Raw genomic sequence first — 23,196 nt, 5'->3', positions numbered from 1 at the left:
ATCATGGCTATTTGGCTGACAAAATATACATATTGTCTGTTTCATGTGCATCTTAGGCCGCGTTCGGCAGTCCTCCGCAGAGCTTTAACCAACTCCACAAATTATGGCCTTAATCATGCGGAGCGGAGGGAATCCGAACGCGGCCTTAGTATCACACGTTTTGCTGTCTAGTTAGTATGTACGCTCATGATCGTTGCTATGAGAGGCCTATTCTACTTTTAATGATCCACTGTATACATCTTATATCATGTTAAATGTAACCGTTCCCTTTCCTATTATACTTGTGCAAACCTCAGCTGAAGCAAAATAGAAGCATATTACTGAATTTTGCACCTCAAAAGCAACGTTTCCATTCAAAATGCTGAAAAATAATACATTCAGTACATGCATCAATTACTCCATCCATTACACTTCCGATCACTTCCAATCACAGGCCAAAAATCTTGAAAACAGAATACTGAATCATCCTATCCTACAGTCCAGTCTCTCCTTGTTCATCCTTGACATTATCTTCTTCTGCATTTTGTGCCTGGGCAGCCCAAAATCGAACTGGTTCCTGGGCAACTTTCTCAGCATCAAACTGGTTCCTGGGCAGCCCAAAATCAAACTTGGGGACCTCCACATCCTGAACATCGGAAAAAAATCCCCTTTCAGTGTACTACCCTACTAAGACAGAGAGATGGGGGAGAGATTCAACACCTGTGATGATGTGATCGCCGCCCATCTTCCATTCGTCGACCTTGGGTTGGCCCCGCCGCCCATCTTCCGTTCGTCGCCGGCGCCCAGACATAACAGCCATGGCGGCCGCCGCCTTCGTCCAGCCGTCGTCGGCCTGAAGACCCGCACAGCCGCCGGCCTGAAAAAACCAGCACCGCCGCCGGCCTGAAACGCCTCGCCGCCGGCGGCCTGAAAAGCCTCGCCGCCGCCGCCGTGATTCGGGAACGTGGGTTTGGGAACTGGGGTCATAACGTGCTTCGGGGACATGTTGAGATAATCCACATAAAAGGAGGGGGGTATCTGCAAACAATGCACGCTTCATCCCGCATGATGGCTTCCAGCCACTGACAAGCAGGACTGCGCCACGCTGTCACGCCCAGCTGGCGTCGTACAAGGCCGCATCTGGGTTTTGAACTGTACGTGCACCAAAACACAAGTTTATGCACCAGATTTGTGTATTTTTCAACTTCAAGCACCAAAGTGGTCATCAAGTGCAACTTGTTGTACCATTGGTGTATTTGCCTCTTTTAAAAACTTGTTCACGTTTTCATTTTTTTCAGGAGTTTCAGAAAATGTTCACAAGTTTCTTAAAAATCATGTTGTCAAATTTTGTTCAGAAATTTTCAAATATGTTCGTGTTTCCCTAATTTGTTTTGAAGTTTGGGAAAATGTTCCCGTTTCAAAAAATTGTTCATGATTTTCAAAAAATGTTCCTGTTTTTCAAAAATGTTATAGTTTTCCAAAATATTTTTCGCAATTTTGGAAAGTGTTTGCGTCTCACGGAACATTCCGTTTTTCGAAAAAAAAATTGCTTTGAAATTCCTGACCTAATTCGGATCTGTGCAGCGTGTTTAGTTCTTTAAGATTGATGCTCCAATAAGGTCAGATACGGCTCTTAGTTTTGCTGGTACGAACGCGTGCTTTATAGCAGTCGGTCCTCCGTTCGAATCCCCCGCTGCCCAATTTTTCTTTTTGACTTACAAGTGCGCGTCGCTATCTTCATGGGCCAGCCCAGTTGAAGACACGCCTGTGCGAAACCTCAGCAACTTGACGCAGAGAGCATCACATAGGAGGTCCCTATTTGTGCTATAGAGGTGATTGTGAACAATTTCCACTAAAACACCTTTTATTTATTTGAGTTATTTTGTTGTAAATTAGTTTTTTCATTTCAAAAAAATCTAAAATTCAAGATATTTTCCATTTTCGAAAGAAAAAAAATCCCTATTCCTAAACTTGCCATGTGTATTTTTATTATATATGTAGATAGCATGACAATTTCCATTTTTATTGACATTTTTTCCCAAGACATAGCATTTTTATTTTCCCACATGAAAGTTTTTATTATTAAGAGCATGTAATTTTAATAATTAATAACATGACATTTTTATTAATAAGAGGTTGATAGTTTTATTATTAAGAGCATGGAATTTTCATAATTAATAACATGCCTTTTTATTAATAATAGGGTGGCAGTTTTATCATTTAGAGCATGGCATTTTAATAATAGTAACATAGCATTTTTTTTGTAAAAGTATTAACATAGGAGGTCCCTATTTGTGCTATAGAGGTGATTGTGAACAATTTCCACTAAAACACCTTTTTATTTATTTGTGTTATTTTGTTGTAAATTCGTTTTTTCATTTCAAAAAATCTAAAATTCAAGATATTTTCCATTTTCGAAAGAAAAAAAATCCCTATTTCTAAACTTGCCATGTGTATTTTTATTATATATGTAGATAGCATGACAATTTCCCTTTTTATTGACATTTTTTTCCAAGACATAGCATTTTTATTTTCCCGCATGACAGTTTTTATTATTAAGAGCATGTAATTTTCATAATTAATAACATGACATTTTTATTAATAAGAGGTTGATAGTTTTATTATTAAGAGCATGGAATTTTCATAATTAATAACATGCCTTTATTTTAATAAGAGGGTGGCAGTTTTATCATTTAGAGCATGGCATTTTAATAATAGTAACATAGCATTTTTTGTAAAAGAATTAACAGGGCAGTTTTTATAATTTTTTGAACTATGTCACATGGCATATTTAAATATGTTTTAATGTTCAAAAGTAAATTTTGTTTTTTACATGAATTTTTTTATTATTAATAACATGCCAATTTTATTAATAATAGGGATGTAAGTTTATTATTGAGAGGATGAATTTTTTATTTTGAAAGGCATGTCAGTTTTATATTATTGAGAGGATGGCATTTTTAATGTTGAGAGGGTGTCATTTTTATTTTTAGTGGCATGACAATTTTTATTGGATTTTATACAGATAAATTTTGTTTTATCTAGAGGATTGCAGTTTTATAAAGTAGCATGACAATTTATATATATTCAGAGCATGTCATTTTATAAAGTTATAAATTTATGTGTGTTTTTTTGTTCATGGCATTTTCTATCTAGAGGGTGGCAGTTTTAGTTATCTATGTAATTTTTCTTTTTAGTTGAGAACCGTGATTTGTCATGTAGAAACGTGGATGCTCGAGATGGAATTTTGTTTGCTGCGGCCTGTGAAGGCGTATTTTTCCTGGGCCATTAGATCGCGCTAGAAACCAGTTAGAGCGAACATACCAGGGGAGCACTTTTCATTCGCTGGTTTCGCGTGTCCAAAGCGAATAAAATGTTCACACGAGGCTGGCTGTGAGCTGACGGCAGCCAGATATTAGGGTCCTTTACATAAACTAGATGACCAGTTGCGCCAAATGGCGCAAAGCCCCGTTTAAAACCATGTTCGTGTTGAAAATATTTGCATTTTTTCAATAACCGTATATTTGAGTACATTTGGTAAGAACTTATACCCCTATATATAAAGGAAATGAAATGCAAATATTTTCTTAAGATAATAATGCCACAAATTAGATCATCGGTAGGTCAAGATAGTTGAGTCTACAATTAGCAATTCCGAGTAGCTGTAAACTTGCATTAAAAAAAGAGTAAACATAAGTGACACAATAAAATGTACTTAATACATGAGCTCGTGAACATTGTGTACAGGAGAAGTTAATAGAAATAGTTGTCAATTACATCATATAATTTGGTTCTATACTCTTTTGTGTATATGTCCTGAACGCTACCCCTTTGTGATCAACTCTTTGTCCTTCGAATCAAATGGCACAACTACTGCCCCTTGTGGAAAAAGAAAGGACTCTGTAATACTCATAAATATAAAAGGAAAACATCATGTGATGCATCTCAACCTGCGCAAAACAATGTAAAAACCATACATGCTACCTACATACTCTCATTATCTAGCAAAGCATAAGTAGCCGAGGGACCCTGTACAAAAGAATTGACAATTCGCAAAAAGAAGCATGCCATCAGCTGTCTAGACAACCATAAAACAATAAGTGGCAAAAGCCCCATCAGAATTGCTAGTCCCCCTTTTGGATATATAAGAATCTGAATTGAGAAAGACCTAGTATTGTGAACCCCGTTTGACAATATTTGAAACTTGAAAGTGTTAGTGAAAGAGGATCTTACCTTGTGTAACCGGAGCGAAACAATCCACAAATATATTAAATTATCTCCAGAGTCATAGGTTCAGAGGTACGTAAGGCATCATGGACCCATGACATTTATGCCGAAAAGTATCCATGTGCTGCAAAACAGGAGCTCATAATGTCGTGCCTACGAAATAATTCACCATATCACGGTCTGCGTACAACATGGAGGGACACACTTCCATAGCCAGTTCCACCAAATACTCCATGTCGTGCCGTAAATATCCGCGGCTTGATCCTGTACTCATGACCTACAATTCATGCTTAAGTTTAGCCTAAATTCAGAGAATTCGATTAAGGTTGATAACTTCAGATCAAAATTCATAAACGAAAACATTTTTCAGAAATGAAAACATTTTAAATCCCTTTTTAGAGTCAACAGTAGCTACGCTTGAATTGCTTTTTAGGAAGAAACATGTCTATGATTGAAAAACTCTACTTCTAAATCAAGGTCTTGAACTTAGCCTCGTCCGCTATTTATCAGTTCACTGAAGTAATCTGAAGAACAATATTTATCATGTCTTGCTCGAAATAAACAGTGGGCGTACATATTACTAAAGGCAACACATTCCGGTTGCAAAGTCAGAAACAAATTATAATTTGTAATTATTATGGTATTACACCATTGTCATAGAACATGCAATTTCAAATATCATTTTCGTCCTGAGCACCATATTGCAACAAGCCACTCATATTTTTCTGAATGAATACTGTAGCAAAGCTCCAATAACGCAGAACAGTAAATGATCCACATGTGAGCTTGATTAGGCAAGCAACCTAGCTTACAAATATTTATTGTGTCCCTCCTTATTACTATAATTTCTCAACATGAACATACAAAAAAACCAAGGGGCCACAAGAACTCCTAAAGTGAAAATTCGTCAATGAGTGCCACGAAAGGCTAGCCATCTAATGATCCATCACACTGTGTAGCATGAAATACAACATTCCTCTTTGATTCGTAGGATTTTGAAAATGTAGGAATAGGAAAAGTATAGGATTGGAGTGGCATGCCCACTTGAATCCTATAGGATTAGCAATGAGTGTTTGATGGCACAGGAAAAACAAAGGAATTGTAAAAAAAGGTTAGAGTGGATGTTAGATTTTCTATGAAATGTAGTACAAAAGATTCCATAGGAAAAATTCCTATGGGATTCAATCCTATGAGTCAAAGGACCAACATAGGAAATAATCCTAAGGATCCAGAAATCCTATGAAATTCCTTTGAATCAAAGGAGCCCTAAAAAGGTGTCCTATTCTACAAAACATGTGCCAACAAAATAGTGAGCACTGGGGAGAAGAAGGTGTGGATGCTCGACACTAGAAAAAAACTGCACTTTCTGCAGATGCAAAAATCAAACCATGACGGACCTTTTTTCAGAGTGAACCAATTCAGAAATACCTAAACCAATGTGAAGGAATAAACACCATAGCCATATCTCCCCCAACCCATTTTAGTTTTGCAATTTTTAATGGTTTAGATGCATGAAGACATTTAGATATATTAAAATTGAGCACACTCCCAGCCCTCTCAGGCCATTAGCATTTCTAGCCGTTAGATCGCCACTTTTAATCGTTTTGGCCGTCAGATTCGTGCTTAGTCCCACCTAAATCTCGTACGCAGGCGCTAACTCGCGCGTCAGGCTGCGCTGGGCTTTTTGGGCCGCTGCTCCAGTGGCTTTTTTGGGTGTCTCGCGTTCAATTGGGCCTACTGGGCCTTTTCTACCATCCTATCCACCAACACAGCGCACAGGGTGAAACGCCACAGACGAAGCCCTAAACCACGTTCGCGACCTGCTCTATTCCGACTGCGCCGCCTGAGATGGCCTCGGATTGCATTGGCGGCTGCGCGCCGACGCGAGGGGTGCGGCCGGATGGGGGCACGGACCCTAGCGGCGCAGTCGGATGGGGCACGGACCCTAGCGGCGCGGCCGGATGGGGCACGGGCGCCAGCGGCGGAGCCGGTTGGGGTGCGGCGGCCAACAGGCATGAAATTCAATCGCGAACGATGGGATCCTCGAATGCACCGATACGGATACGGGTATCAGTATCGGGCCAATACGGATACGTAAATTCGTCATTTCAAAAAGTGCCAATACGGATACGTTGTAGCTACTCAAAGCAATCTGGAGGAGATGAGAATAATAGATCTTCAGAGATCGGAGAAGAAAGAAGAGGAGATGAGCTTGGCTGGGCAGGAGAAATGGAGAAGAGAAGTGTCCATACATGGCTGCTGCCGTGCTGCGTGAGAGGGGACGTTGGTGAGTAGGAGGAGGAGCTCGTCACTGGCTAGTCGCCGCTGCCGCTGGCCCTAGGACCTGGGTGAGCAGCCGCTGGTGACACAGCTGCCGCCTGGTGTGAGCATGGGAGGGAGGAAAGACGCTGTAAGGGAAAGGATGGGGGGCATTGAGGCACTAGGGTTGTTGGCTGCTTCTTAACTGGGCTGAGTGGGCTCTTACATGGGCTGGAGAAGTATCCAAAACGTACTGGCAAAGTATCCTTCGACTATCGCAATTGTTTTAAATCATTTATTCTTGGATACTCCAGGGATACGTATCGGGGGCGTATCGGAGGAGTATCGGTATCGGATACGGTATCCATACGGATTCGCTGGTCGGCTTAAGTATCCGTGCATTCGAGATGGGATCCATCGACCGCGCGGGATGCAGATGAATCAACGGCCAATCGATCCACCCGACGCGGTCGAACCACCTGCGTGGAAAGGGTGGGACGCGGACGATAGTGGCCGGCGCATCATCACGACTTCTGTTTTTTCTCATATTTTTACATGGTAACATGGGAGCTTTGGACCTTGTGTCTAGACTACAATCTAACCATCAATAGGCAGCAGCTTCATCCGCGTAACACGTAAGCTATCTCCTTCCATGTACCTTCTTGGATTTGCATTGTTTTTAGATGCTTTATGTTTCTTGTGGATGCCATCTTGCTGAACCACGTGACTAGCACTAAATCGCTGAATCAAAGGTGTGTAGCAAACAACGATTGCTACTGTATGGTGTATGCCACGATTGTTGACCCCTTTGTCTGTAGTTTCCAATTTTGTGCACAAATAGTTCAGCAAAATCAAAAGTGTGTAGATGCTAAAGTTATCTGTTTGCTCCACAAAAGATGGGGAGGGATGCTTAGTCATGGCCTCATGGATCACTGTTTCTCGGGGATCATGCATATATATAAGACTGATATGAATTCCTAAATTAATTGATAGCCATGGTTTTATGGGCAGCCAAGGTTTTATGTGTTCTTAATCTACTCTTCGATTAATCTCCATGGATCCTATTGTTATTTGTTTTCCAGTGTTGAAATTTACCTGCTCTGTGTAATAACTCAACTGTGTCGTTGCCTTAACAAGCTAATGGGCAAGAGTTAGTCTCTCATTCATGTTGTTTCATCTTTACCGTGGTAATACAGAAAGTTGGACATCTGACACTGCTTGTAGATATAGTGAAGTACTCCTGGACCATGACCCATCCCTTGCGAAAATGTTTGGCCAATCAAAATGTGACTCCTCTGATAACTGCGGCAATTAGAGGCCACCTCAAGGTAGTGAACCTTCCGCTGGAGCAAGTTTCTGGGTTGATTGAACTACCAAAGGCGAACGGAACAACAATTGCACATACCCTTTATTTTCCTGGTACGGGGAATCTCCAGGCACGACAAAGTGGTTTATCTATTACCACTACCCCAATTTACATTGGATTTGTGTGCACATTTCTAAAAGTAAGGTTGCATGGTCCATTTTTGTAAGGTCATATTTTCTGATCATAACTTATGACAATCACGGTTCTAATTTTATTGTTTAATTCAACAATTCTATTAGCGGTTAGTTTTGCTTATTTCACCTCATTGCATTAAACTCCATAGTTTGAATTTTTTAAATCTACGGATCCTACTTATGCCATTTCATGTTCCTCCACTTCTGGCCTTCTCCATCCGTGACTAACACTACTATATGTATGCAAATAATGTAAGTTCACAAGCTCCAATCCAAATTATGTAGTCGCCATGGTGAGAACTAACAATTGTATTCCTTCTAATTTGGGAAAAATGTTGTTGGTCAATTTGCTTAAAATTTACAAGAACTGAGTAGCCGCCACTTGCTTGCATCATAAAATAGACAGTTTAATTTATGGTATGCTTCGGTTTTTTGTCATACATGTTAATTTGGTAAGAGAATTTGTGTGCAGTTTTAAATTAACTCAATCTGGGAGCTAGCCAATGGATATTTCCTTTGTTCATTCTTAGTTTTGATTTGAGCAATATATATATATATATATATATATATATATATATATATATATATATATATAGAGAGAGAGAGAGAGAGAGAGAGAGAGAGAGAGAGAGCTAATACGCTTTGAAGTTTCTTATTGTTTGATCCCCCATTCCGTTCAACTAGAATGGTTTTTTGCTAACTCTACATGCCCTATATAGGCATTTGTTATTTTGCGCTACAGAGTAAGTATACATATTTAACTCTGATTCCATTACCCACTTTGTTGTGCTTCTATGTTGGTAGTTTTGCTAAACTATACTAGCAATAATCCTTGTGTGACAATAATTGTACTGATTACATCATAGCACAGGGACAACTTGAGGGGCTTTCAAACTGCAGTTCGAGAGACAATCTGTTTGTTCTATGGAGGTGTGCTCAATGGACTTATGTTTTTGCTACACTATTCTTCAATAAATAATAGTTTTATCTTTACATTTTCTTCCAAGCGACTTCTTTTTTCTTTTCTTATAACTTTGTACCATCTAATTCCAGTTAGTGATATTTGTTGCGTTAAATCTCTCCTTAGCAGGCCAAAGTTTAGGTAAGGCTAAATCCCGAAGTTGTTTGGTGGAACTTAATTAGCATCAGAATGGCTTGGCTTTCTAGAACAGAAAAGACGACAGTCTTTTTTTTGTCATACTGTGCCTGTTCGGAAACAAGAAGTGAGTGCTTTGTAGTTTTTTTCAAAAAATAATATAACTAGAATGAATGAAATATGTGAGGGTTGAGCTCCTGAGTTGTGTTATTATTTTAATAGTTTTTTTGTTCTTTTTGATGTTCTTGTTAGAAAGTTGGGCAATGGAGACAAAGCTGTTGGTGAGAAGACCTGGATCATGTATGCTTCTGTATCAAGGATTTTTCTCATAGCCATCCCAAGTTGAGCAGTTCTACAACATACAATATTATCAAGAAACATTCTTGTGGCAAGAAGCTCAACAAAATTCTTACAAATTCTCAAGTCAATCATGCATGCTATATATGTATGTCGCAGGTCAGACTGTGTTCATATATATCCCCACAAACATGTTCTTAAGTTGAATGTTTGCCCTAAATAAGAAGCTTAGGAGAATTCTTGTGTTACAAATTTACAATTTACGGCTTTCACGATTTATGCCTAACAAGTAATAAGATTCTACAAGTCATGCCACCTATTATTTCCATCATATTGTGTATTTATTATTTCGTGCTGACTTTGCTATAGTTATGTGTTTGACAATGATCTTGTAATTTGTATGAACAAAACATAGAAGTTCACAATTAACAGGGCTATATATTTTTTGTTGCTTAGTTAAGAGCTAAAAGTTAGTTTTTTGGACTGGGTATGGAAACAATCTATGTTAAGCACGACTATAGTAGTACTCTTACTTTAAACCTTGTGGGCAATACCTACCTTTTCATTATAAAAATGGACGGGTGCGGCAACGCGCGCCATCAATGATCTAGTATACACAACAGCAAGAACAACAAAATAAGAGCTCGCGCGTCCACCTCGAGACTTCATTCAGTTTGAAAAGAAACTGCATAAAATGGAGGTAATAACTGGATAGGGTAAAAAGATGTTACCAGTGATTGTCCACGTTGGCGAGGTTGCAGAGGTGCAGCCACTGAACTGCTCTCATCAGGACACCCAAACCCCATCCATGAAACTATACAAAGCGTCATATCCTTCTTAATCTATCACCAGCCAAAATAGTAAAAGACCAAACATCACCAGTTATAAACTTGGAATGGATTAGATAAAACAAAAGTGCAAAAGGATTATCAGCGACAATGAATACAAGTTGCAAAATAATGAATATAGTGTGAAGAAATACATACCTTCATGTGCTGCTTGCCCTCTACACCGGCCCGCTCCTTCTGCTGTCACCGGCATCCTACCCCTCCCTTGCATCTCACCACATCGTGACAGGAGCGCCGCCTGGAGCTCTAAGCCCACTGCTCCTTGTCCCGTAGCTGGCCTCTCCTCCACCCAGCAGCGCGTGTGCCGTCTGGAGCTCCAGCCTCTCTGCTCCTCTCCTCCCCATCGACCTGAATAAGCAAATACAATGCACCAAAGGACAAATTCAGAGAAAACAATAATCCTATGGATCCTGCAAAAGAAAGAAAATAAGAATCCAAGAACACATAAGCGAGAGTACATACAGGAGGGCACGAGGACGATGGAGAACAACCCTATTGGCCTGGTATAAGAATCCATGACTGGTGGGCTCGCGACCTTCCCATTTGGCTGGGTCAGAATTTGCCGGGCGACCTTTGCTCGCGGGGCGCGCGCAGTACTGGTCAAATATGCATATGGGAGATCATATCAACATCATAGTTAGGAATTACCGCCGAATTTATAGGCGTACAACGCAAGAACTGATCTGAATCACTCAATCTGATGCTTTCACTTCCTGCGTGCAGACACAATTCGCTTAGTGGAGAAACAAATAATGCTCAGGGTTCAGACATGCTGCGTGCAAACACAATTTATTCACCAGAGAAACAAACAATGCCAATGGTTCAGATGCTTTCACACAAACAAATTTTGCCTTTGTTGGTACGGTGTGGTGCATGGGAAGGATATAAAGGGACGAAAGCGACGCATCTGGCAAAACACTTTTGGTGACACATTACCCGTCATTTTGAGTCAATTAATTGATGTCTCGGTCAATTGGAATTCCAAGTCATCAGATCCAAGTCGTCGTTCCTGTGCTCGCTAGTCGGTACTAATATGCAGACCAAGCAGATACTTGCATAATCTGAAAAAAGATACAAACTCTCTTACTGTGCAGTCAAGCTTTTCTGAATGTGACTATATACTAATATGCACCGACAAATTAGATTGACAAGATGAAACATATAGGCTCCCTTCCTTAGTTTAACAGAGAGAGGGCACAGAGGGGAGTGGGGAGTACCTGCGTGTGGATGGGAGGCTAGACCTCAGCCAATGTCCACCCGTGGTCGTGAGGAGGAGCATGTGGACGACAGCGGCGGCGGGCATCGGCGGTCCTCCTCCGAGCACAACCATGGCGCTGGTGAAGCTCCAACCTACATACACAACACATATAATTTGACTAAGTTCAACTGATGCCGCAAAACCAGTTCCTTCACTGAAAAGGGTAAATAACTTTAGAACCAAATGAGGAGGTTGCTAAATAGATCTCCATCACCATTGTTGTGGAGTTGTCCTTTATCTTAATAATAAGCGTTCAACCACTCCTTTCACTTTTGATCTATCACAGCCGCTAACAGGTTCTTGCTAGCTGAAGTGAACATTCCCTAGCTCAGCAGAAAGTGCACAAAGCATAGTTGGATTCCTAAATATGTACATATGCTTCCAAAAAATTGTTACTCATGGACATAAACAAACTGAATGAAATTCTCACTGGTTCAGACAAATAAGAATTGTATTCCATGTAGGCACATATAAATAAGAATCGGCACAAACACTATGTACGCATAGAGAAATAAGAGCCGGTGCTAGGTAGCTTTATTTATTTGCACGAGGCACACGGGCGAGAGTGAAGCTGCACAAGGAGATACCTTGGATAAGCCGTAAGCGGAGCTGGTGTGTGGGCCGAAGAAGTGCATGATCTTTCAGCAGCCGTCATCCGAGTCGGGGTCCTCCTCCCATGGCTTCTTTGCAGTGAGTCCTCGCGGTGCCTCTATCTCCTGCTAGGCCTGGGCCGCGACGGAGTTGGGCAGCGGACAAGAAGGGTGATGTCTCCAATTCCAAAACTTTCAAAGTACAAATCAAACTCTCTTGAAAAACAAAATATTTCAATGTGTAATTGGTAAATGTGAGATAAAACAGGAAATTCACTTCATATTTTAGCAGATCTTCAGGATGCAGAAGAAGAGACGTGCTCATAATAAAATGAACCGACTCTCTCCATGGTTGCTATTAATTACAATCCTATAAGTGACACTACGGATGCAAATATGTAAACATCTATGTGCATATCCTGATCAATTTGGATTTTATAAAGCTAGATTACCATGTCATACACTGTCAAATCCTACTTGCCTTCTATTGTGGGTTGTGGGTAATTTTAAGCTCAGTAGACACATGGTAGCTCAGATTTGAGCATGACTAAGAGGCAGAAGAGGGATTTGTTAAAATAATCAAGTGGCTATTTTTGGCATGGAGACAACATACGCACCGACCACCGGGCGTGCTCCTAGACTATGACCATGCTCTTAACCCGCGCTGTCCTTAATCTGCGGCCGCTTCCCCCCTCACGATAATGCCTAAGATAACAACAAAAGAACAAATGTCAAAAGACAAAACTAAATTACATTTGGAAAGGTCTTGAGGAGAAAAATCTTTGAGATTTGATGTGCTGAATTTCTCCTGAAAGATGGCATCTGAGAAAAAAAAAGATCCATAGCAGCTCCAAAATTAACAATGATTAACAATATTACCAAGAAAGAATACATATAATTTCCATTTGGAAAGGTCTTGAGGAGAAAAATCTTCGAGATTTGATGTGCTGAATTTCTCCTGAAAGATGGTATCTGAGAAAAAAAAGATCCATAGCAGCTCCAAAATTAACAAGGATCAACAATATTACCAAGAAAGAATACATATAATTTCCATTTGGAAAGGTCTTGAGGAGAAAAATCTTCGAGATTTGATGTGCTGAATTTCTCCTAAAAGATGGCATCTGAGAAAAAAAAAGATCCATAGCAGCTCCAAAATTAACAAGGATCAACAATATTACCAAGAAAGAATACATATAATTTCACATGGCCTTATTATAGCAACAGACATTCGACAAAAGAAAGAACATCAAGACATTTCATCAGGCTGATGGGGTGAATTAACCTGGGCATGGATACATTGATAAACAACATGAAGGAAGGAAGTATGCCCTAGAGGCAATAATAAAGTTATTATTTATTTCCTTATATCATGATAAATGTTTATTATTCATGCTAGAATTGTATTAACCGGAAACATAATACTTGTGTGAATACATAGACAAACAGAGTGTCCCTAGTATGCCTCTACTTGACTAGCTCGTTAATCAAAGATGGTTAAATTTCCTAACTATAGACATGTGTTGTCATTTGATGAACGGGATCACATCATTAGAGAATGATGTGATGGACAAGACCCATCCGTTAGCTTAGCATAATGATCGTTTAGTTTTATTGCTATTGCTTTCTTCATGACTTATACATATTCCTCTAACTATGAGATTATGCAACTCCCGAATACCGGAGGAACACTTTGTGTGCTATCAAATGTCACAACGTAACTGGGTGATTATAAAGATGCTCTACAGGTGTCTCCGATGGTATTTGGTGAGTGGGCATAGATTGAGATTAGGATTTGTCACTCCGAGTATCGGAGAGGTATCTCTGGGCCCTCTCGGTAATGCTCATCACTATAAGCCTTGCAAGCAATGTGACTAATGGGTTAGCTGCGGGATGATGCATTACGGAACGAGTAAAGAGACTTGCCGGTAACGAGATTGAACTAGGTATGATGATACCGACGATCGAATCTCGGGCAAGCAACATACCGATGACAAAGGGAATAACGTATGTTGTTATGCGGTTTGACTGATAAAGATCTTCGTAAAATATGTAGGACAATATGAGCATCCAGGTTCCGCTATTGGTAATTAACCAGAGATGTGTCTCGGTCATGTCTACATAGTTCTTCGAACCCGTAGGGTCCGCACGCTTAAAGTTCGATGACGATTTGTATTATTAGATATGTGATTTGATGAATTGAAGTTTGTTCGGAGTCCCGGATAAGATCACGGACATGACGAGGAGTCTCGAAATGGTTAAGAGGTAAAGATTCATATATTGGAAGGTTACATTTGGACACCGGAATGGTTCGGGAAGTTTTAGATGAGTTTCGGAGTACCGGGGGTTACCGGAACCCCCTGGAAAAGTATTGCGCCTTAATGGGCTTTAGTGGAAAGGAGAGATGGGCCACAAGGGGAGGCCACCCCCTGGCAAGTCCGAATTGGACTAGGGAGGGGGCGGCGCCCCCCCTCTTTCCTTCTCCCTCTCTTCCTCCTTCCCTCTCTCCCTCTCTTGGAAAAGGAAGGGGACTCCAACTAGGATTGGGAATCCTAGTTGGACTCCCCTATGGCGCGCCCAACCTGGCTAGCCTCCTCTCTCCCTCCCTCCTTTATATACGTGGCCAGGGGGCACCCTAATGCCACAACAGACAATCTCTTAGCCGTGCGCGGTGCCCCCCTCCACAGTTTACCACCTTGGTCATATCGTCGTAGTGCTTAGGCAAAGCCCTGCGCCGGTAACTTCATCATCACCGTCGCCACGCCATCGTGCTAAAGGAACTCTCCCTCGTCCTCAACTGGATCAAGAGCTCGAGGGACGTCATCGTGCTGAACGTGTGCTGAACACGAAGGTGTCGTACGTTCGGTACTTGGATCGGTTGGATCGTGAAGACGTTCGACTACATCAACCGCGTTACTAAACGTTTTCTCTTTCGGTCTACGAGGGTACGTGGACACACTCTCCCGTCTCGTTGCTATGCATCTCCTAGATAGATCTTGCGTGATCGTAGGTAATTTTTTTGAAATACTACGTTCCCCAACACGCGCCGCAGGCCCGCTGACACAATCCGGATTCGGAGGCGTGCGCCATCGCCGTGAGAGGCAGCAGACAAGGGAGATGGACGCGGCGAAACAGCCCATGCGCCGCTGCCGCGGGATGCCGACGGGCCCGATGAGGACGAGCGACTCCTCGCTTGGTCTACCATTGGTCGCTCACGACGGCGGAGACGGACGCTTGCTGCTTACGGCGGAAGAACGCGAAGGTGCACCGACTTGCCATAGAGCAGTTGGAGCTCGAGATGAAGGAGGCAGCGGCGAAGGTGGCTCGGCTCGCCAAGTTGAAGAGGCAGCAGGACAGGGCCGTCCGCCGGATGAAGGGGTTGATCGTCCTCTCCGACTCCGACTCCGACTCCGACGACGGTGACGACCACAACTCCACTTCCTCCGACGACCAAGATCCTCCACCAGCCGCAGACGCCTACAGCTACGCTGGCGGCCGGAAGGGGAAAGGCCCGGCGAGGAAGTGGTGAAGACGCTCCTCCTCGTATGTTTATTATTGTTTTTTAGTTGTTGAAGTTAAAAGCTTGTCCGACGATGAACTTCGATGATCTTTTGGATAATGTACAGTTCGTTTATGTGCAATTGTTTGACCTTTGGTGCCAATTTTGTTATGCGTTGTTTGATCACATAGAGTAGCTCAGGTTGCATACGTAATACGGATATAGGACGCCGGTTATAAGGTATCCGGATATGAGAAGAGAAATTTAAGACGTGTCCGGTCAGTGTCCGCGAACTATCGATTTTACTCTTCACGGTTGTAGATGTTCTAACACCTCAGGCACGAGTGAAGTACCTTGCGGCCACCAACGACTCAAGTTTGTCGTCCATCTTCGGCGGCCCCATGAGAAGACACTAGGAGTTTCTAGGGTATTAGTTGTTGTTTTTTCATTCTTAATTTCAATGTAAGTTTCATAAAAGAATCAAGTAAAGAACATAAGATCTTTAGTTACTTGCTTATACTTAACCGACATAAGTGCTCTGACTTAAACCTTCAATGTTATAAAGCCCATTGTCAGATCAAGCTGGCAAGAGTAAATTCTTACGTGACAACAAAAATGGAGAGAGAAGGCAACTGTGGCTAGTAATTACTAGCTCCGTTCTGGTTTATTGGCTACCACAAATCATATCAATGGATACTATGTTTAAACACGAATATGACGATATAATTATTTTTGACATGTAGTAACATTTTTTTAGTTCAATATTTGGTCAAAATTTGACATAAATTACATAGAGGACCAATAAACTAGGACGAAGGTTGTAAGTTACCCCTATGAAATAAAGATGCTATTAATGATAGTATATTTTTAAGTAAAAGCTTCCAGCTGCTGCCTTCTGATATGTCATTTCAGATATTGATCATACAGCCTGTACTTTTCTCTGAAGTGCAAGGACGAAGGTCGCACTTGTGAGCCGTGAAACGAGCCAGAGAAGTAAATGTACCGGGAGGGCATTCAAGGTTGCCATTGCCAAGACATGTGGTAGTACGACCAAGCCGGTCAATGAAAGCAATGCACGTAGTAGTATTTACCTAAAAGTGGACTGTGCATCCAAATTACGGGAGTACATATTTATATTAAGTAAAAGCAGTGAACAGTTCATGCACATTTGCCTTCCCAGATACTCCTTTGAGTAGAATCCTTTGAGCTGTCTCCTGTACGTGCCGAGGCATTCAAGGTGAAAGTCATCCACAGCTGATGCATGACAATAACTGTACATGCAACGTATATACTCCCTCCTTTTCGGTTTATAAGGCTTATCTTAAAATTTTAGTTTTTTCATTTTATAAGGCTCAATTTAGTTGTTCCCCATCACATGTTCAGATTTCAAGGTGCATTAAATCATTGCATGCAAGTATTAAGAGAAAATTGACCAATACATGTACTTTATACATGCATGTATTGCAATTAATACATTGATAAACATAATTTTTGAGAAAAACAAGAGCATTAATTGGGTGTTTTTGTAAACTATAAAAAGTATTCCACCACTCATCATCTACCTTGGTTGGTGAGATTTTTGAATTGAGTCTTATAAACTGGAAAGGAGGGAGTACAATTTATTATTGCAGAATTTGTTTTTCAGTATATATATAAACGAGGAAAAACATTTGCCATTTTAGTTGAGGAGAAAAGAGTTATCTAGTTAATTAGAGAAAAAATGAACGAAAACCTAGATTACAAACCCCACAAAGGGCACCTGCGGACGTCCTGGCCACTAACAAGACCATGACACAACCAACAACACAACCGAATCATCAACGCCAGCCGAGAGTATCATCGGCATCGTCAATCACACCTGATCGGAGGACTTCTAATTTCCATTGGACAAGCACAAACTTACCAACCGCCAAGAGGTTGCACCGAAGAACAAAGCATTGCCAAATAGTCGACTGAAGTGTTGAGGACATGGCAGCTTCGATATTGCCGAAGAGTGAAAAGCATGGTGCCCTCATACTCTACTAAGTGTCGCATACGTAGATTTCTTGATATTCTGCACGTGAAGTATCAACGGTTTTTGTTTACTTTCAAATGAGTGAAAAATCTTGGTCCCAGTTCAAATCAATGCATGTTAATCTTTCTAAAAGACAGCGTGACCCTTAAGTTCCAGAGTTTAAAAACACGAGGTTAAAGGGGGAAGTTCCCTCTTCGTTGTTGGTAGGTGGGAAGATGTGAACCCATGTGGCTTAAGAGGAAACAGGACGCAGTTGGCATTGTGCTAGGAGGCTCTTCCCAAGTTTCGAAGTTTTTACCCTATGTGACCACATCTCTAAGTTATCAAAAAAATATTAGTTAGGGCAGTAGAGACCTTGAAGTCAAGGTTTGAGAAGACATTTGCATTACGTGCACGTGAGATTTTCCATAATATGATAAGAATGATGAACAAGGCATCACAAGAGTGTTCCGCAACCATAAAACTGCTAATCTCAATGCGATATCTCGGGCTTCTGCTGTTGATTAAAAAATTGAAGCGCATTCATTTCAAGCATCCGGAGGACAAACCTGCGGGCAACTTGCGGCTTGGTGTGGCAAACATGTGGCCAGATCGTTCTTGTGAAGATTGTGCTTACTGCCATTGCGATTTATCATCTAACACTGCTTGACGTGCCAGTTGAGGTTAAAAAGATGATTAATAATTTGAGATGACCTTATCTTTGGGCAGGATGTGATAAGGTGACTAGAGACAAGTGCAAAGTTAATTGAGAGTTGGTTTGTAAGCCCGAATTTTGTGGTGTTATGGGTATTCTTAATTTGGAGAAGTTCACCACTATGTTTCGTGCCAGATGGATTTGGTATGAATGGGCGGACCCCCAAAGACTTGGCTTGGTCTTGGATCACCATGTAATGATAATGATCATGGCATCTTTGCGCTGGCCATCAAGGTAACTGTTCGAGACAGAAACAATGATTCTCCTTGGCTTGAGGACATTAGACCGAGAGACATCGCCCCGAAGATCTCCGGGTTCTCTCGTAAGAAGAGTTGTATGGTTAGCAAGGCTCTACTGGATAACTCATGTGTCCATGAAATTGTCACCTATCTTGGCGTTTCCTTGGAACACATTCAGGAGTTCGCCATCCTCTAGGAGAAGAATGCTAATATTCACATGTCCAAAGGAATTCAGGACAGCATCACTTGGAAATTCACTTCAATGGGGAGTATTTCGTGTCCTCGGCGTACATGGTGCTATTTGCTGGGCTGACTTCCATTGCACTGTCCCTAAGGTTGGCGGGTTTGCCCCCCCCCCCCCCCCCCTAAATGCAAGTTCTTTGCCTAGCTTGTCATAAAAGATTGTGTGTATTTTTCTTTTCCGAAAAGAAGGAATACCTGCGGCCTCTGCATCGAGCGATGCACAGAACCATTTTATTATATTATCTCATAGAACCCAACAAAACAAATATATGGATCAACCCAAAGCCACCTTCCTGGCAAGTACTCTCGCTACACCTACAATCTTGATGACATGCCCCAACTGCGCATAAATACACAACATCTATTCCGGTTGCCTCATCAAGCCGCCCGCTAGCAAGCTGAGAGCACCAACTGGTCTAGCTAGATCCTCTCCGTGCACTGCATGTGCACGCTCTAGGATCATCTGCCGCCATCTTCTGCCGTCCAACATTCACCTCGCCAGACCATACTACCGTCGACGTCACCATGCCGCTAGACAGTGCCATAATAAAAGATCATGTGTGGACGATATATGGATTTCTCTGCTGTGCTTGGGCGAATTGTGGGTTGTGTCCACCATGTAAGCATGTCCAGGAGTCTGTTGTCCACCTCGTTTGTCAATGCTGATACACGCGACGGGTCTGGTAGAAAGTAACCACTTCGCTTTGGCTCCATCATATCATGGATTCAGATTCGAGTCCGATAGCCTCTGTGAAGCAGTGGTGGATCAAGACGGCGAACTTCAAGGACCAAAACTAAACGGCCATCACATCCTTGACAATGCTTGTTTTTTTTCGACAAAGGATGGATTTTATTGTCTCAAAATAAAGCATCAAGAGGGTATAAGCACAATGAGCACACAGCTGACCTCTGCATAGCTAGTGTGTACACCTCCAACATCAACACATGCACACAAAAACAAACCAGCAATAGCAAAGTCATATAAGACTAAAGCTACGCGTAGGTAAGGAAAAAGAAAAAACCCAAAGCGATCTGCTCTGCAATTTGGAAAGAGCGAAATGCCAGAGTCTTCCGCAATCTCAACACCCCGATGATGTTGACTGTAACGAAGATCAAGGAGGAGGGCCGTTTGTGGGCTTTGGAGGGGCTACACACTTGAGTATTGTAATTCCATGAGAGTAATTTTGTTGTTTCCAAATTTCCCACTGAAATTCGTGTGGTACCATTGAAATGACTGAAATATTTTGTACTGGAATGACTGAATTTTCGGTGAAATAAAGTTGTCTCCATAGGCCTGCTTCCGTAATAAAAACGATGTTATTAGAGCACATCTATAGCTCTTAAAGCTCAGTTAATTGATTGATGAACTTCCAGCCAAGAACCACATGCATGCTGCATGATCGCAGAGAGTGAGTGAGGAGGGGGAGCGCATTGACGAAGAGAGACTTCCAATTTGTTTGATTTCGCATCAATACTGTGGAGGAAAAAAACGCAAGGACCTCTCGTTCCTCCACCTCCCTATATGAAGCCCATCAGAGCCCTCACTGCCAAATCACTCTCCTTCCTCTGCCCATCTTCCCACCATTCAGGTTTTCAGAGTATCTCTTATCGTTTGTGTTCCGTTTGCAAATTCTTCTCCGTATACGATACTATTTGATCTGTTGACACCTGCTGATCTTGCATCATGTCCGTGTCCACAGTGCGATCGAGGTGGCGAGTCATGAGCAGCGGCAACAATGGCGGGAGGAACGGGGGGCTGGAGCTCAACCTGAACCAATCGCCTCCGCCGCCCCTGGCCGCAGCAGAGAGGATGGATGTGGACGGCGGTCATGATGAAGACGTTGACGACTACAGCAACGGCTCGTCGTCGCCTAGCTCGTGTGTGTCGTCGGATGATAGCCATGGCGGCTGGGAGCCGTCGCCTATGGTGATCGGAGCGTGCGAGCGGTGCCTCTTGTACTGCATGGTGACCAAGGAGGAGTATCCCATCTGCATCAACTGCAAGCAGCCCTTCCTTGTGGACGTCCTCCCTGCCGGCGACGACAAGAAGCATGGCAAGCGCCAGTAAAGGAGGCGATCGAACTCAGTCGCTGTGCCCAGTGGATGCTCATAGCGATGGTTTAGCTCAGTTTTGGCGCACGGATCTTGGCGCGGGCTGGGGACTGAAAGCCGTTAGATTGTCCGGTGGCAAGTACTAGTAGCTTACTAATAGTAGTTAATTCCCTTCATGATTCATGGCCCAGTCTGTGTTAATCAGTGTCTTCGATAGTTATTTCCTGTCATAAGTCAGCGCTTTTATATGTAAAAGCCCCTTAATAAAGGAGATTTTCCCTGGATAATGCAGTTTGTTTATGCTTTGTTTTTTGTGGGGTGGCAGTTTGTATATTCTAACTAGCCAGCTACGCGCCCCTGCGTTGCTACGGGAAACTGTGGTGAACAATTGCAAATGACAAAATAAACAATTATCGTTATTCTTTACTAGCACATATGCCTGTGCATTGCAACGGGAGATAAAATAGTATGCATTTAAAGTCAATGAAAATTATGTGTACAAGCAAAACCCTGTGTGCACACGAAAAAGGAACATTTAGCTTCTCGGATTCGCCGCGTGTGAAGGAATCAATCCGTTATTTTTTCATTCATTGATCGAGGACATTTAAGAGTTATGTCACGTCATCATACACCGGAGAAGACCCATGAGTTATTCAATCTACTCTTCCTTTTAATCGTTTCAATCGATGGGATTCTAAGGTATGAAGTTTCTGAATATTCTAGAAACATAAACAATTTTTTAAATCCTGAATAGTTTTTGAAAATTATGTACACTTTCAAAAAACACGAACAAAATATCAAAGGGAACATTTTTTAAAATTCACAAACATTTTCTGAAAACACCGACTTTCTTATAAAAGCTTGACCATTATTTGAATTTGCGAACATTTTTTTAAAATGGGAACATGTGTTGGAAATTCAAAAGATTTTTAGAAAATGTGCATCTTTTATACACGAACATTATTTTTAATTTTAAAAAATTCACTAAAACATGAATATTTTACAAATCTGGAGCAATTTTTGAACTGCCATTTTATTTTTAGAAATCTTGAACAATTTTGAAAAACAATATTTTTTTATAAAAAATGGGCAACCTTTTGCAAGTCCCGAATATTTTTGGAATCCTAAACATTTTCCAAAATTTGTTTTTGTTTTATCTGAACATTTTTTACGAAATAAATTCTAAAAGAAAAAATAAACTTGGAAGGAAAAAAAGAGATAGGGAAAGGAGAGTAAAAGTAAAAGTAAAATATAGAAAAAGAAGAAAAATGGGCCAGCCCATTATTGGTTGTCCTGTGCGAAACTCTGACTATTTGTCGCTTAGTGCGGAAAATAGAATTTTTCCCAGCTGCATGAGCAGAAAAATAAGTGGGCTGGCTTCGCAGGGCCACAGCGCGCAGCCCACGTACAAAATTCCTTTTCTAGCATACAAACGCATAAGATTTAGTACCACCTCGGATAGAAAAATATATATTTTCGATGGTGAATGGATGAAAAAATTAGCGAAACGCATGTTGCTTTATTAGTACGTATAGATTACTAATGATCACATATCTATACCACTAATATTAATACTAATAAAATGAGAAGTGTTTCTACCACTCTAAATTCATACCCCCTCCCGGCCTTTGCCGGCGGGAGGGATCCCTTTTTTCATACTCTTTTGAGTTTTGTTAGGATTTGTGTCCTGCTCAAAGAGGCGAGGTGGCGGAGGCTCTGTCCAGATGGAATAAAGTCCTTCCCCACTTGTCCCCATCCCAATGGTGTTTCTAGCATCGTGGGGGTACGTGTGGAGATTTGTCTCTGGCGGATCTTGCAAGATTCGGTCGGTGTTTGTCTTCGGTGGATCCACGTGGATCTTGTCTTCGTTCGTTTGTGTTCGTGTGTCTACATGTTGGATCCTTCTGATCTACGCTTCTCTTCATCGGCGGCAGATGCTTTTCTCGTGCGCTAGTCCTATGAGGCCTTAGCATGACGACTTTCCAACTGTCTACTACAACAAGGTTTGCCCAGCTCCGATGAGGGAGGGGCGAAGACGGCGGCGTGCCTTTGAATCGCTCCAGTGCTAATAGTCGTCGCTATGTGGTCTACGGACCTAGATATTTTTTTACTTCTAGTGTTCTTTGTACTACCTTGACAATAGATCGGAAGTTATTCTCGCAAAAAAAAATTTAGAAGTGTTTCTACCACTCTAATTTCATACCCCCTCCATCCCAAATTACTTGTCTTGGATTTGTCTGAATACGGATGTATCCGACATGTTTTAGTGTTACATACATCCATATCTAGACAAATCTATACCTATATATACCTACTAATAAAGGCAATAGGTATTTTTGGTCCGTCATATTATTTTGCGGAAAACCCTCTGATGTTTCTAGTAATCATCATGTAGTCCAGTTTT

The 23,196-nt window shown here is 41.6% G+C and overlaps 1 protein-coding gene across 1 annotated transcript; it reads right to left on the bottom strand.

Moving 5' to 3' along the window:
* Nucleotides 1–316: 316 nt before the first annotated feature.
* LOC109745995 (uncharacterized) lies at nucleotides 317–998 on the bottom strand. The gene is made up of 2 exons (XM_020305107.3): nucleotides 700–998; nucleotides 317–625 (listed from the first exon to the last, which is right to left on the bottom strand). Exons 1-2 carry the CDS (start codon nucleotides 982–984, stop codon nucleotides 473–475), a joined length of 438 nt encoding a protein of 145 aa, XP_020160696.2. The 5' UTR covers nucleotides 985–998; the 3' UTR covers nucleotides 317–472.
* Between the last annotated feature and the right edge of the window lie 22,198 nt (nucleotides 999–23,196).

The sequence above is a fragment of the Aegilops tauschii genome, chromosome 4 (genome assembly GCF_002575655.3).
Source record: "Aegilops tauschii subsp. strangulata cultivar AL8/78 chromosome 4, Aet v6.0, whole genome shotgun sequence".
Lineage (NCBI taxonomy): Eukaryota > Viridiplantae > Streptophyta > Magnoliopsida > Poales > Poaceae > Aegilops > Aegilops tauschii.
Note: the sequence above shows the minus strand (reverse complement) of the source record. Positions and strands in the feature narration are given on the sequence as shown.

Bases quoted from the DNA above. Each gene is read 5' to 3' on its own strand.
- LOC109745995 (XM_020305107.3), bottom strand. From the start codon at position 984: ATGTCCCCGAAGCACGTTATGACCCCAGTTCCCAAACCCACGTTCCCG. The intron at 626-699 runs GTGTTGAATCTC...TCCGATGTTCAG, and splicing joins CGGCGATCACATCATCACAG to GATGTGGAGGTCCCCAAGTT.